Below are 16305 nucleotides of genomic sequence, written 5' to 3'. Positions count from 1 at the left end.
TGGAAATACCAAAAATTGGCATTTTAGGTTTTAAATTGTGTCGGATAAAAAATAATTTTTTCTGGATATAATTTAATGACCTTTTTTGTTACTATTGTCCGCGAAATTAATATCATTCGGGAAAAAAACACCATCTCAATCATCCAGGACCATTTTTCCAGATGTACCAATCATAAATTTATTGCGAATCCCCTAAAATAGAAATTTGAGGTCTTAAACTTTATCGGAACAATAAATTATCTTTCCTGGACGAAGGTTTTATTGAATAGACAGTAATATTATCATGAAAATCAACCTCATACAGAAAAACACAGTCTTATTCATTGAAAACCATTTTTCCAGATTTACCAATCCTGACTGCATTGAAAATACCAGAAATTGACATTTTGAAACCTAAAATTTTAGGGACCGGAAACTTTTATTCCTGGATAACATTTTATGAGACTAATTTATTTTAATTCAGAAAAACAAAACCCGAATCATCCCGGACCAATTTCTCCAGATGTACCAATCGTGAATTCAATTAAAATGCTAAAAATCAAAAATTCGAAACAGAAAACTTGATAGACCGGAAGTTATTATTCCTGGACCAAATTTGACGATTTTTTTTTGCTAATATTATTGAACAAATCATTTTGATCAAGACCAACACAATTTTGTTTTCCCAGGACCATTTTTCCAGATGAACCAACCCTAAATTTATTGAAAATATCTAAAATTGACATTTTTTAAATTTGAGGTATCTATAATTGTTTCTGGACCAAAATTAATAATTTTTTGCTAATACTATCAAACCAATTGATTAAAAAAAACGAAATCCGAATCATCTCGGACCAATTTTTTCAGACGGACCTTTTCAGACGGACATTCAGAAAAACAGAGGCCAAGTCATCCAGATTCATTTTTAATAGTTTTACCAAACCTACATTTATTGAAATTATCTATAATTGGCATTTTAAACCCTAAACTGTTGAGGAATTAAAATAACTGTTCCTGAACGAAAATTAATGCAATTTTTTGATAGTGTTGTCTAATAAATCAACTTCCTATATTTTCACAGATGCACTAAACCAAAATCCAGTGGAAATACCAAAAATTGACATTTTGGATCCTAAACGGTGAGAGATCTAAAATTGGTATTCCTGGACAAATTCGATTAAGGTTTTGCAAAGCTTAAGGTACGCAATATCAACTTCACGTATTTCCAAGGTTCCTTAAAGAAATCTCAACATCTTGTCAATTGATAAATGTTCTTTATAATACCAGTCGAATATGCGAAATTCAAAATGTTCAGTTCTCTAACTGAAATTGAGATAACATACCCTAAAAGGTGTATTTTCTATTACAGAATATGCACTTCAATAGATTCAAACGAGAGATACGGATACATGTTAATTATACGGTAACCCCTCCCCACCCACTTATCTAAATCCCTCGAAATTTCTATTTATGTGTGGTGGACTGGTGGCCATCCCCCTCTTTCTGCATCGTCATTTCTTAATCATCGCTTTTGAGAAGAGAACAGATGTGTGTCATTCTCCCCTCTCCCTCTCTCTCTCTCTCTCACCCTCACCCTCTTTCTCATTTCCCCTCACTTCTCTATTCCTCTTCTCTTCTCTAATGTGACGTCAATCGAAAAGCAAATGGAAAGTGGATGATGGCAAAAGAGAACTCTTCCCAGGACATGAAGAAAAATGACGGTGTTATTTTGGGTCTGGTGTGTCGTTGACGCGGTTTTAGGTTATAGAACTTTCTAGAGAATTCTAAGGTGCTCTAAGAGATTCTTGAAGATTTTAGATAGTTCCAAAATTTCAACAAGATTCTAGATAATTATAAGAATTTCTAGAAAGTATGGATAGCTGAAACTTTGCAAGTGTGTTCAATGAATGATGGAAATTTTCAAGACCACAAAAAATCAAGAAATAAAAAAAATTGATAATGAAATAATTGGAATTCCACTAATTTAAAGATTACTATTTCAGGTTATTATGAAATACTTGAAAAGAGAAAATTGAGTCATTAGATGGGCATCGATTTATTTATATTTGGAACAATTTTTTTTTGAAAATCCAAAGTTGAAAAAAAATAAGATTAAAAAATGTGGAGAACAAAATTTTTAGAAAATTCTCTGTTTTGAAAACCATGGATTTTGAAATTGAAACTTCAAAAGTATAAATTCATTTTCTGCACAATTTTCAAGTTCGTTCAAATTTAAATTTTGCTGCTTCATAAAATTCATAAGTTCGAATAGTGTTCAAAGTTTTTGATCTGAATAAATCTGTGATATACATTTTTATAGAATTTCTGGTTTTGTACAATGAATCAGACATTCTAATTTTTTTACGAAATTGTTTTATCAGCTTCTTATAAAATTCAAATCAATACTGCATTTTCTAATTTGATTTTACAACATTCCGAATACTAATGGATCGAAGAATCAACCATTTCAAATTTCAATAATTAAAAGACAACTATTTGAAACTGAAAATAACACTGACAAAAGTGAGAAATTAGCACTGAAATCACTTAAACCGCCCATAACTCGACTTCTAGAAATTTGTGCAGAAAACCAAATACACCACGAGAAAGCGTATTCGAAACTATAAATGAGCAAATTTAGAAAAAATTATTTTAATTTTTAAGTTAAACACTTTTTTACACCAGCCATGAAAAACGATTATTTCAGTGAATGAGAAAAATTAATGATGAGATAGTTAAGTTCTACTCATTCCAATTTTAAAATTAAAAATAACTATTTCATGTTATTATGAACTTTTTGAAAGCGAAAATTGAGTCATTCGATAAGACGAATTTTGCGAATTATCTTGAGGATTTATTATATTGAAACTTTAAATTACGGAATTCAAAAAAAAATCGAGTTCGAAAAGAAATTTGAAAAAAAATCCAAAACTTGACAGAAATTTCTGTTTCAGACTTATTTTTTTATTAGCGAGAAAGTGTAACTTTGCTCCTATCTCAAAACACTGAACCCATATGAAGCCAAACAACCGAATTTAAGAATTTTGTAAAACAGTTGAAGTGTTATTTTTTGAAAACTTGACTTTCCTTAATTTACTTTTCGAAATTGAACGAAATGCAAATATAAGCGGTAAATAAATATTTAAAGGTGGTGTCACCAAAGGAAAATGGACTCTTAGAAAAAATGCTACACGATCGATCGGAAGAATGCATTTCGTGTCTCCGAGAGATCAGGAAAGATTCGCATTGAGAGTCATGTTCCTCAACGTAACTGATGCCAAATCTTATGAAGATTTGCAAACCGTTGGAGGTGTCTTTTATGAGAAATTTGTGGATGCTGCTAAAGCTGCCGGATACTTGACTGAGGACATTTTCTATGAAAAGTCGTTGGAAGAAGCAGCGTCATTTCATTCTGCACCACAACTGAGAGTATTCTTCGTGACTCTGCTGATGTTTGGGGAAATCCATAATGCTGAAGAGTTATGGTACAGGTGAGAAATTTTAAAAAATTCAACTTTGAAAATCAACATTTTTCAGATTTGTGGATGACTTCTCAGAAGACTTTTTAACAAACACTTCCCAAAAGAAAAAGCCGAAGCTCTCGCTTATAATGATCTTATTGATTGAATGAATGCTATGATTGGAAATGTTCTGGCATCTCAACATAATAGATACCTCGGCAGTCCACAACGTCTTCTGGAATCATTCCAGTCGATTCAAGCTCATCATAACATCTTTTGTTTGCAGCAAACCACGCTGTTAGTGTTGTTTCTCGGAGCTGTCCTCTCTCTGCTGCATCTTTTTCTTCTCCTTCTTTATAAACGACTCCTTGGGCATTCTTCAGATGCACTTTGAGCTGCATAACTGGGGTGCTTCTGTCGGACATTCGGAAGTCAATGAAGATATGCCAAAGAGACTCTGGAGCACAAACGTATCGACCATCCAAGTAGCTGTTTTTAGAACGTTCTGTAATTATCGAGAATTTTCTGGAATTTTCTAGAATGTTCTGGAATTTTCTAGAATGCTCTGGAATTTTCTAGAATGTTCTGGAACTTTCTAGAATTTTCTGGAATTTTCTAGAATGTTCTGGAACTTTCTAGAATTTTCTGGAATTTTCTAGAATGTTCTGGAATTTTCGAGAGTTTTCTGGAATGATGTAGAGCTTTCGAGAGTATTCTAAACTGTCCTGGAATTCTCTAGAATGTTTTGCAGTCGAAAAAAAACACGGCAACCAAATTTACAGTAGGTTACAGAATTTGAGTTAATCACGAAAAAAATGTTACAAAAAATTTCTGTTGCGAAGCTTTCAGCTCAATTTTTGTGGGCAGCACATAGATAGGCCTGAAAACCGTTTTTGAGAATTCCCTGAAGTTTTAGTGAGTTTCAACATAATTTTGAAATTTTCGATTCTCAACCCTATAGGTTCCCGATTAGCTAGAAGGCCCAGGACACCATAGACATGAAGCGCTCGGTAGTCCATGGCTACATACCACAGACCATTATAGGAGTCCCATGCCCTTTGGAGTTATTCAAGTAAATGTCCGAGACGGACACACAGACACACACACAGAAAAGTTTCCTTAGTAAGAAGTAGATCTGAAATTTTAATTCTTTTTTTTTCACTGTTTTATCGAATTCTTATAAGTTTCGAAGTAATATTACATGACTATTTATTTTCAAAATGCTCAAACTCCAAATATAATTTGACTTTTCAAATATAACTCCGAATATAATATACCGTAAAAACTCTATTAGATAGCCATGAGACTCTATTGTTCGGAGGTGGTCTGGGGTGGCACTGTATTAGGGGGTGGCATTCAATTAGAGGCTGGCACTTTATTTTTCGGCTCCAATTTCCCACAGAAAATCATCAAAAAGGACTTGATATTCAACTTGTTCATAAAATGACTTCCGAGGTTTTCTTGATTTTTCTACTTCCTTTTCAGAGATTTAGGAGTCTGATATTATCTTGAAACATTTTTGACAAATACAGTACCTCTTTCAAGTTTGAACAAAGCTAGAAAACCGGAAAATGGTTTTTTGTGTTTTTCTTCAAATTTTACCACAGTGAAATAAAATCATTATATTAGGGGCTGGCACTCTATTGTTCGGAGGTGCTCTAGGATGGCACTATATTAGAGGCTGGCATTCAATTAGGGGTGGCTATCTAATAGAGCTTTCACGGTAACTGGAACATCGAAGCTTGAAAATTCCACAAGACAACATTTTGAAACTGAAAATTACAACTGAGTTTCTTCAATTTTGATTTCTAAATTTCTAAACACCAACACGACAAATAGTATTATTTTGAAGAACAAGAAAAAAGAGAACTAAAATAGTTTGAATTCTACTCATTCCTTTTTTTAGATTAAAAATTACTGCTTCAGGTTATTATGAAATATAGGAAACAAAAATTGAATCATTAGATGAGACGGATTTTACGAATTGTCTTGGTGAATCATTTTATTGAAACTCTAAATTAAGAAACTAAAAAAAATCGAGTTCGAAAAAAAATTTGGAAAAAAAGTCGAATAATTTTTTTCGAAGTTTTGGTTATAAATGATTTTCCAAAAATTGATTTTGAAACTTTCTCACATAATTAACATGTTTAAATGACATAATTGGTTTAGAATTTCACTGGTAACATTTTGAAATTGAAAATCCACTATTTCAGGTTATTATGAAATAATGCCTGAAGTTGGAACATTGAATCATTAGATGTTCATTGGATTAGATGAAAATTTGATGTTAAAAGTCCTCTTGAAATGTATGGGATGGGTTATTGTATTGACATTCTTAATTGCGAAAGTTAAAAAATAAAGTTGAAAACAAAAATTTTGTATCAACAAGGATTTTAGAACAAATTGATTTCTTTGGCAGACTCTGCCAAAAAAATAGTTATGAGAAAGCTGATAGCAAAAAAGTATAAAATGATTTTGAAATTAGAATTTTCAAAACTTTTAAAATCATGTTCTGCCGAATATTCCTCTTCTTTCTACTTTGAAAAATAAACTTCTCACAAATTATCATTTTCCATCCGATAATGACATAATAAATAGTTTCAGAATTTCCCCGTTTCGTGAAATTCGTAAAGTTGTCATCTTTTCAAAAGAATCACTTTACTTGAAAATTTTGATTTGAAAGATGTAACAATCAAAAATTTCTGAACACCGGCCATGAAAAATTGAATAATTTCAGTGATCGAGAAAAATGAATGATGAAATTAATTCAATTCCACCAATTTGAATATTTGAAAACGAAATTTACTATTTCAGGTTATTGTGAAATATTTGAAAAGGGAACTTGGGATCATTAGACAGGCATGTTCAAGTATTTTAGATAGATCGATTATTTTTTGAAAATCCAAAAAAACCGAGTTCGGAAAAAAATTGGAAAAACAAAGTTTTGAAAACATTTTCTCGAAATTTCTTTGATTTCCAAAATTTTGGATCAACAACGATGTGATCGGGCGAACAATATGATTGGACGAATTTTAAGAAAAACAAAAATTACTCAGTTATGATTTTTATGAATCAGCAAAAATTAGCTTTTTAGGTTTTTTAAAGTAGTTTTTGTCTTCAATAATTTCAGGAAAGTAAGCATCTCAATTTTCATGTTTCACCAAGTCCAGATAGCCAAAGTGTCTGAAATTCCTTTGTTTAGTCCTGTCAATGCAATTTTTTGGACTTATTTTTATTTTTTTGGTTTCTAAAGTATTCAGCACCTCAAATTTATTTTTTAACATTCACTTTCACTTCAAATGAAACGAAAGAATGAATTCCAAAATTTTGAGAAATTTTCCGGTTTCATGCTATTCATAACTGAGCACTTTGTAAAAATGTTAATAATTTTCACATTCAATCCTGACCCAAAGTCAAAAATCGAAAAATTGAATTCGAGAACACATTCTTGTTTCCAAATTTTCAAAATTTCCAGTTTCACTGATATTTTTTGACTAATTCTCGGGTTTTGAACATTTCCGGTTTTTAATTTAAAAAAATTTTCAAGTTATCACATTCCTTAAATTCACATTCCTTTTCCTAATGTTCATTTTTTTAATAGAAACGTTTTCGCTTTCGAAAAGTTTTGAAACTCGGAATATTTTTACTTACTCCATAGGTAGAGTTTATTCACAGGGTTTTTTTATTATCATTTGCATATGTTGAAAAATCCTTTGTAATTTTATACAGTTTCATCATGTTCAGAATGCCCTTATTATAATTACTAAATGTTTATTCATGTAAAAGAATCTGTTTACCAACTTTTTCAAGTATTTTTGATATTTGCGTTTAAGTATTATATCTTCTTTTTTAAATTGGAAATATCAAACTTTTAAACATAACTCATAAAATACTGTAATAGTAGGACCATCTTACTTTGACCTAATTGATCTCGGTTCAAAAAGATATCAAAACTGGTTCCCTGATAAAAAGTTCACCATAAAATGATAAATATTTTATCAGTTAATCACTTTTTTACATCTGTCACAGGAATCAAGATAAATTGGGTCAAAGCTATGTAACTTTAAGAGAGCGTTCCTTCCAAACTGGCAATATTGGAGGTTTTAGAATCTTCAGAATATTTAAACAAAACTATTGAAACTGTAAACTTCAAAATTCTAACTGAAACTAGAAGTTTATTTTCTATTACTAGATTTAAAACTTCTTGAAATTTCCAAGAAGCTCAATTACATCTTTCTATTCTCAATATTTATTGAGTTATGGTATCTTGACCAAATATAATAATTTGTTATTAGAGCTGAAATGAGATTTGGTATCAACCGAAACAAAATTTTATGGCAAATTCAGCCAAGTTAATCTTGGATCTTAATTTTGAAAAGCCAAAAAGTTAGAATACCATGAGCTTGTGCTAATTGTAAAAGCGTTTGAGCATGAACAGAATATCTAATGGAAAAAAAGGCTCTCTAACATTAACCTGATTTATCTTGGTTCCTGTAACAGATATCAAAAAATTGTCAGCAGATAAAATGCTACTGATAATATGATGAACATTTTGTTAGCTCATTACTACTTTATATCCTTACAAGAACCAAGATAAAATGAGTGAAAGTGAGACAGGTCTTCATTGAATGCGTTGACTAAGATGAAACGATTCAGGAATAGTTATGTTCAAAGATTTCAATGATTTAGTGGTTTTGAAACTCAATTTTATAATTTTTCCTTGCTTCTGATTTTTTGTTACTTTCGAAAAATTTACAATTTCAACGTTCCTATAAAACGTATGACACCGTAATCACTCCAATCAGTAGAATCCATTGTTAACTTCAAGCTCATTCATCTCAGTTCCTGTTAAAGATGTCAGAAAGTGGTCAACTGATAAAATGTTACTGATATACTGATAAGCATTTTGTAAGTGCATCACTTTTTGATATTCCTTACAGGAACTGGGATAAATCGGGTCAAAATTTGAGAGGCCCTTTGATCACAAGTTTGAGTGAGTTTTGATGAACTAGCTAATATCTATTCTTCACGCCTCTAATGATTTAGTAATTTTGAAACCGAAAGTTCTAGAAACTCAACTATTCAAATTTTTTAAATTCCTCTCTTTACTTGTTAGTTTTGAAAGTTTTACGATTTCAACATTTCTATGAAATGTATGACATAGTGATCCCTCTAATGAATAGGATGTCCTTCTTCTTGTAACATATAATTAAAAATGGTTAACTGATAAAATGTTGCTGATAATATGATAAATATTTTTTTTAGTAAATAACTTTTTGATATCTTTCACAGGAGCAGAGATAGATGAGCTCCAAGATGACGGTCCGGGAGCAGGGTTTCTATTAGAAGGAATACGGTATATGGTCCTAATGATCTAAAGTATTAGTTTGCATCTCCTATTCCTAATTTCTTCAAGACCCTCTTTCCCCAAAAAATCGATGGGGGATACTGTAGCTCCTGCGCCACGTCACCCTGTGAATAACAACACAACCCTGTCTCTCTCCCAATTGCCTGTCACTCTCCCTCTCTCTGTCCGTCCCGTCCTCTCCTCCCAAAACACTTCTTCCCTCTCTTTCGGCCTTTATATAAGAGAGAGAGAGAACGAGCAGGACCCCCCTCACACACACACACATACACATTTTCCCTCTCTCTCTCTGCGTCTCTCACCCCTTCAACACTAATTTCCCACTCTCTCGCCCCCCGTCACAGCCACCCTCTACCACACACATTTCTCCTTTCGTTTTCCTCCCCCTCCAGTCTCATGCAATTCTACACTTTTAAGGATAGGATAACTTGGTGAATTTTAGGAATGAAAAGATGAGACTAGATTTTTTGAATTTGCCGGGAAATTTTGAGTTGAAGGATAGTAAAATTGTTGGGGAAAGCTTAGAGTGGAGAGATAGGAGTTAGCTTGTAATTTCCAGTTACAGTAACCCTAAACTTTGATGCTAAGGAACCAAAAGCTTTTTTTCAGAATCTAGGGGTCTAGAGCAAGCGACGGATATACTTTTTGTTTGAAAATTCCAATTTTGAGCCGAGTTATAACGCCATGAAAATTGGGACTGTTTTGGGGGCGTGGCTTTCTGAAACTCTCTGAAAATTTAAAAAGTTAGAATTTTAGGACGTTAGACGGTCATTAAAACTAGAAGGGACTGCACTCAAACTTAGGAAATCCAGATTTTGAAACACTGAAAAATTCAACTTTCAAAAAATTTTATTTCTTAGGAATATCGATTTTTCTCTAAATCTCTCACACTTTCCACCTGCATCTTATTGTTTACATGACATATCCTAATCCATCAATACAAAGTCACTATCCTAAACTTTGTCTATTTTTTGTTTTCCCCTCTTTTTCTCTCTTCCTGTACACAACAAAAAAAAATTACGCATGATTCTTCTCTTCCGTATGACCTTCTCTTTTGTGTTTATGCGCACACACAAAGCAAATGCGCTTACAATTAGCACAAAATTAATGGTTTCTAACTTTTTGGGTTTCTGAAATTTGGAGCTGGAATCAGTTTGATTGAATTTGTCATGGAATTTGCTTTTGATTGATACGAAATTCGATTTTTTCACAATTTGCTCACTTTGACCCAAATTACCTCGGTTCCTGTGACAGATTCGAAAAAGTGGTCAACTAACAAAATGTTTATCATAATATCAGTAACATTTTATCTGTTGACTACTTTTAAATATCTTTTACAGGAAATGAGGTAAATAAGGTTGAAGTCAGAGGACCGACTTTTTGTTTAAAACGCGTTCACAATTAACACAAGTATATTGGCTTCTAATTTTTTGGATATTCAAAATTTAGAGCTATAATTAATTTGGTTGAATTTTTAGTAAAATTTTCATTAGATTGATATTGCATTTTTTAATATTTAACTCATTTTTGCTTCAGTAACAAGTTTCCATGATTCTTTCCAGTTGGACCATAACTCAATGAATATTAAGAAAGGAAGTATGTTATTAGAAATTTCTAAAAATTACAGAAATTTCGATTCTAGGGGTGTTATAAATTGTTGGTTTCTTCTAGAATTAAAAAAAGTTGCCAGTTTCAATACTCCTCTAAAAAAATTATTTGTCTTCCTTTTTTATTATGTTTTGTCTAACGAAAAGTAAGCGGCATACTGAATCTTTAGAATCCTCAGAAGACTAGTAAGCGGCATCTCAATTTTTGGTTTTGGAGAATTTAGGAATTTTTTCCGAATTTTTTCTAGTAAACTTAGCCTGGAAATCCATGTTCCATTTTCAGAACTTTCGGAACCTAAAGCTTCTTTTTTTCCCAAAAAAAAATCGAAATTTACATTTTTTTGGAAAAAAAAACTTTCAGTTTCAAAAACACCATATTCTTAAAAGTTTTGAACAACCTATAATATTAATTTGATTTTCATCAGAAGCCTACTTTTGCATGACAGTTCTAGAAAAATGATCAAAAAACAAACGTAACGCAAATGGAGTTCTTGAGAAAAATGATAACCCTTGAGTCGTTTTTAAAAGTATAATACAAGTACAAAAAATTGAATTGTCTACTGATTAATTAACCAACTCCAAGATTTTATAATAACTTTGTGCAACATTATTTTTTAGAAGTCCCAATAATCAATTTTTCTGAAATTTTATTTTTTTTTGCAAATAATAATCTGCAAAAACGTTTACTTTTCAATTTGTACTCTTTTAGATTCATTTTTATAGTAGCTCAATAGTTTGTTTTGTTTTTAAGTCTAAAAATTTCGACTTTTTTTTTCAAAAATTCGTAAATTTCTAGTTTATTTTTTCATAAATGTTGATGAGTTTTGAAATTTTTTTCCCGGTTTAGAAACTTTGATATTTTTGAAAACCAAATTATCAGCTCAATTTGTAATCAGATGCCAGTTGAAAATTTTATTTTTTTTTGGAGTAATCGCTGCAAAAAGTTCCGCTTTTTGAGAAAAGTCAAAAATCACAATAATTCCGAAAACTTAAAGGTGGGGGGACAGGAGATTTTACGGGGGATTTTTGGGGCCAGAGTATGCATTCTACCTTAACGGTGTACAACGCTTAATGTCACTCTGCGTACAGCTGTCGCCCTCGCCTTTATGTATGCAATCGGGCAGCGGCTTTCTCTTTGCACGCGTAGCTCAGTCGGTAGCGACGCCGCACCTTCAACACTCGCTTCGACAAGTTCAACTCCTCGAGGAGCATATTTAAACGGAATTTCGACAACATTTTTTTTCTCATGTCCCCCCACCTTTAAAAGATATAGCACTTCTGGAATTTTCTGAAAGGCTTTTATAACTTTTTGGTTTTTTTTAAATTTCAGAGCACTTTTTAAAGAAAAGTACAAACGATAAGAAAATAGTTTTAGTTTCGAACTCGAAAATTTTTTCTGCTTCACTAGTTTCAGAAAAGCTCTCATAATTCTTAAATTTCACTGCGTCACTAGGAGCTCCTGAAGACTGTTCAAATTGGCGGCCGCCCGCGGCCGATCATTTAACCTTTTTGGACCAAAAAGAAAAAAGAGAGGTGGCTATTATGTTTGCTCAAAAAGGTCAACCCAAAAGTGTTTATTTGCGCTTGAGTAAAGAAAAAAATATTGATAAAAAGTTTGGAAAATTTAGAAAGGAAACTCAAAATTCAATCGTCTGATATAGTTTCAGTTCATTCTGAATGGAAAATGAATATTTGGAAACAATGAAAAATTTTTTCACTGTTTCAAGTTGTCAATAATTAGTTACGATAAATTAATTCGTTGATTCTTTTGAATTTTTTAAAATTCAGAAATAATGGTCGGTAGATCGGTTTGTCCGGATGTCGCCATGTTTATTTCTAGAAATGTTTTCCTTTACTTCAAAATTCATTTCTTTCAATAATTCTTAAAATCTACTGTTTCGTAATCAGGAAATCATTAAAAACTAATAAACAAATTTCATTAAACACCATCCTTGATTTTCTTGCTTAGCTGTTTTTCTCATCGATTCCTCATTTTTATTTATTTCTCTATTCTTTTATTTATTGCTTTTTCTCTTTTTCCCCTTATTCTTTTTTCACATCCATTTTCTCATTCTTTTTCTCTTTCTGAAGGGCATTTTCTTTGAAATTTACACTCTAAAAAATAGGAATGTTCGGCAAATCTCGAACAGCTGAAATCAGAAAAAATTCAAATTCATTTTTTTAGAATTTCGCAATCCAAAAACTTGAAATTTCGGAATTAGTTCAAACTTTAATTCTAAAAATCAAAACTTCAGATCACTAGAGCAAATTTTATCTCAAAATTCAAAGTTTTCTCAAATTAAAACTTCAAAATGTTTCGAAAACTTTCTGTTTCTAAATGTTTTTAAATTCTGAAAAATCTCTGAAAATTGATAGTTACGTTATTAGCGTACTTGTAAAATTCCGGGCCGGCCCGCCAAAGCCCGGGCCCGGTAGCAAAAATTTTGTCATTTTGAACCGAATTTTGAGCTCTCAATACAATTTTCTATATTTTTTTGTGCTTTTTGGACTGTTTGTCTGTTTGATCAAAAAATATTTTTTAAAAAAACTCGAAAAAAATTTTTTGATCGAAAAAAATCACATAAGGGTCCCCCCTTATTTGTTTTTTGAAATTTTCAAAACTTGTCGAATGAGAGGCCTGCCGAGCCGGGCCGGGCCTCTAAATTCGGTAAAAAGCCCGGCCCGGCCCGTTACCAGTATGGTTATTAGTATAAGTTTTATTCAGAAATTTTGCCTATTCTATTTGTATTGAATTTTAAAAAATTGTCTGAAATTTCAATTTTCCCATTTTTAAATGTTTCAACTTCCTCTCTTGTCTCTCTTTAATTTTTATAAATTTAATGTCGAATCATTTGTTTTGCCAGATTTTCAAAAAGGAAACATGAACAGCCAACCGGGTCCATCTGATGACGTCATAAAGCTATCAGATTCTGAAGACCAAATTGACGATGATGACATTCGAATAATTACAGCTACAGTAAGACCACCATCCGCCGAGCAAGTTCCAGAAGATCCGAGGACCGAACGGCACACGATGGACTTGATGGTCAAAAAGGACGGTGAGAAAAACAATTTACTGTTTCAAATTATTGTCTTAAAATCTTCTGAATTTTTGGAATTCAATAACAATCTCGATTTTCAGAGCCCACGTCTTCTCCTCAACCGAGCACTTCTAGAGTGTCATCTCGTTCAGATCAGAGAACAGGTATGTGTGGGCAAGCCAGGGGCAAGTTGTGGACAAGCCCTGGGCAAGCTTAGAGCAATCCTGGATTTGCTTAGATTAGCTTCCTAAGTTTCCCATTTAATCTTGGTGTTTCTAGAAATCCTAACCTCCCCGATACGCCAATCCTCGGTACCGGCGTCTTGGGTTACTGTAGTTCATGATGCAGCTCGACAATCGTCAGTTCCAGCGACGACTGAGCCAAGTGAGATATTTGAGAACTTTAGAGATTAGACTTTTAGATTTATTAGATTTATTAGAGATGGTGAGAGAGCTAGTGAGGGAAATTCTCAACGTCAAAATGTTAAAAATTTTCAGGTTCATCTGATCCCAAAAAGCTTGAAATCTCATCTGGAACAACAAAGTTTCTTCGAAATTTTCTGGATAAAGGTGGCTATCAATTCAAGCCATTTCGAGAGACGGCGCAAATGGAAATTGATGACGTGGAAGATTCAGAAGACGTCCCAGAATCTCCGAAAAAGCCAAGAATGGGTTTTAAGGATGCCAATGGGACTTCAAGCTCTTCCAAAAAAGCTGACGATCAAATTCGAAGGTCCCGAAGTTCAGAATCACAGAAATCCGAGACTCCAGATGCGCTTTATGAGCAGGAAGAGGATTCTGAAGATGCTGGAACTCCAGAACTCAAAAAGGAAGATCCAGAAATCGGAGAGGACAATTCAGATGCTCCAAATTGCTCAGATTTCAAGAATGAAACTCTAGAAGACGTGGAAATGGAAGAAGCAGAGTTTGAGGATTCAAAAACATTCCAGGAATTTTCTTCCGGATCTAGAGACGTTCCAGAAGTGCCAGATGGTTCAAATGAAGCTCCAGAATTCGAAGTACAATATTCTGAAGGCCCAGAATCTTCAAGACCCGAATTCCAAGGAACAGAAGATTTCACAGAAGAGGATGCTCCAGAATTGGACATTTATGAAGATTCAGGACCTTTTTACCATTCTCCAAACATCCCAGATTTTTCAGAATCCAACAATTTCGTTGGTTTAGAAGAACCAAAGAATTCAGAAGACCCTAGAAATTCTACAGAAGCCGATGAACCAATCTTCGCTCCGAAATTCGCTCATCCAGAAGAACTAGAAGACCTGGCGATTATTCAGAATCCTTCTAGATCCTTAACACCTTCATCTTCCAAATACTCCCCTGTCATTGACACTCCACCATATGAGAGAGAAGATTCTAGAAGTTCTAGATCCTCCAGAAGTTCCACATCACCAAAAAAGAGTATTCCAAGTGTTCGGAAGGCTCTTTTATTCTCAATTCCTCGAAATTCAGAGTCTTCTGAGGATTCTAGAGACTCAGAATCTTCTAGAAACAACGTTTTCAAAGCCGTGGTTTTTCAATTGCCTTCAAGAAATGAGTCTTCTGGATTGACACAGGATTTTAACGATATTCAAATGCCAACGTCTTCTGGAGAATCATCCAGAATTCTAGAGTTGGAATTGAAGAATTCAAATGAGCCAATGGATGCCTACAATTCCCCGAATCCGAATCCAAATGATGAAACAATGCCAATGGACTCTTCAGAAGATCAGAGTTCAGAAGACGTCAGGGTTCCAGAAGCTTCAGAAAACTTACAGAATCCAGAAAATAAGAGATCACATCAAAGAAAAAATCCGAGGCCAGCAGCTGAAGGGATTCGAAAGAGTCGGAGGATCATTGGAAGAGAAGAGCCGCCGAAAGAGGAGGAAGAGGAAGAATTGATTGCTAATTTTAAGCGAGTGGAGGTACCGTACACTGGTAAGTCGGAATGAAGAGAATTCAAAACAGATATTGAGTTTCAAAAAAATTGTAGATATTTTAGAACTTTTGGAAACTGTGAGTTTTTGAAGTAAAAAATTCAAGAAAATTCAATTTTCGAAGAATTCGATCATATAACTTGAAACAAAAATAGAAAAATAATAAGAGATATGTCATCTGCGCACTAAATGGAATTCCAAAAAAAAAAATCCAAAATTTCAGAACTTTTTGAAACAGTAATTTTTATCTATATTATTTTTGTAGGGCACTAGAGGATGTATTGTGATATGAAGAATCTTAAACTTTTCAATAACTTGTAAACCTGTTTCGAAATTCCAAAATTCTTCATTTGAAAGTTTTCAAACTTGAAATAGAAAAACCAAGATTTGGAATGGTTGAACTGTTAAGCGAGTGCTACTAGTAACTTTTTTCATTTTCGATAATTTCAGAACGTTTTGAAATAGTGACATCCTTTGAATTATAAAATTTCTTGTTCCTATTAAACAAAAAATATAGGGAAAATATTTAATGACAGCTTGAACCAGTTGAAAACAAACTTTCGTTGTTTAAAATTTGTAAAAATTCAATAAACTCAGTAATTTAAAACTGCAAAAAAAGTGTCAGTGATTTCAATAGTACTGTTTTGATGATAGCTTGAAACAGTTAAAAAACCAAAATTTGAAAAATTCATTTCTGAATTTCAAGACTATCTGAAAATGAATGATATAATTATTGAAACATTATCGTAATGGGAAACATTCTGATATTTCATTGACTCTTCAAAACTGTAACTTCATCGGGAAATTTATAAGATTTCTCATGATTTTAAAAAATACTTCCAGTTACCGTAAAACCTCTAATAGAACGACACCCGGATCGTCCACTTTGAGCCTATATATCTCATTTTCTGCAAAAGAT

The 16305-nt window shown here is 32.8% G+C and overlaps 1 protein-coding gene across 1 annotated transcript in view; it reads left to right on the top strand.

Moving 5' to 3' along the window:
* Nucleotides 1-13293: 13293 nt before the first annotated feature.
* The window catches only part of CBG13707, a gene marked incomplete at both ends in the record, with an annotated part of 7837 nt that continues 4825 nt past the window's right edge, over nucleotides 13294-16305 (top strand). Inside the window, 4 exons of the mRNA XM_045244794.1 lie at nucleotides 13294-13471; nucleotides 13555-13617; nucleotides 13733-13837; nucleotides 13951-15387. Of these exons, the coding sequence (XP_045095234.1) occupies nucleotides 13294-13471; nucleotides 13555-13617; nucleotides 13733-13837; nucleotides 13951-15387 (1783 nt within the window). The remainder of the gene's footprint in view (nucleotides 13472-13554; nucleotides 13618-13732; nucleotides 13838-13950; nucleotides 15388-16305) is intronic.

Source organism: Caenorhabditis briggsae (assembly GCF_000004555.2).
Source record: "Caenorhabditis briggsae complete genome, chrIV, whole genome shotgun sequence".
NCBI classification, from domain to species: domain Eukaryota; kingdom Metazoa; phylum Nematoda; class Chromadorea; order Rhabditida; family Rhabditidae; genus Caenorhabditis; species Caenorhabditis briggsae.
Note: the sequence above shows the minus strand (reverse complement) of the source record. Positions and strands in the feature narration are given on the sequence as shown.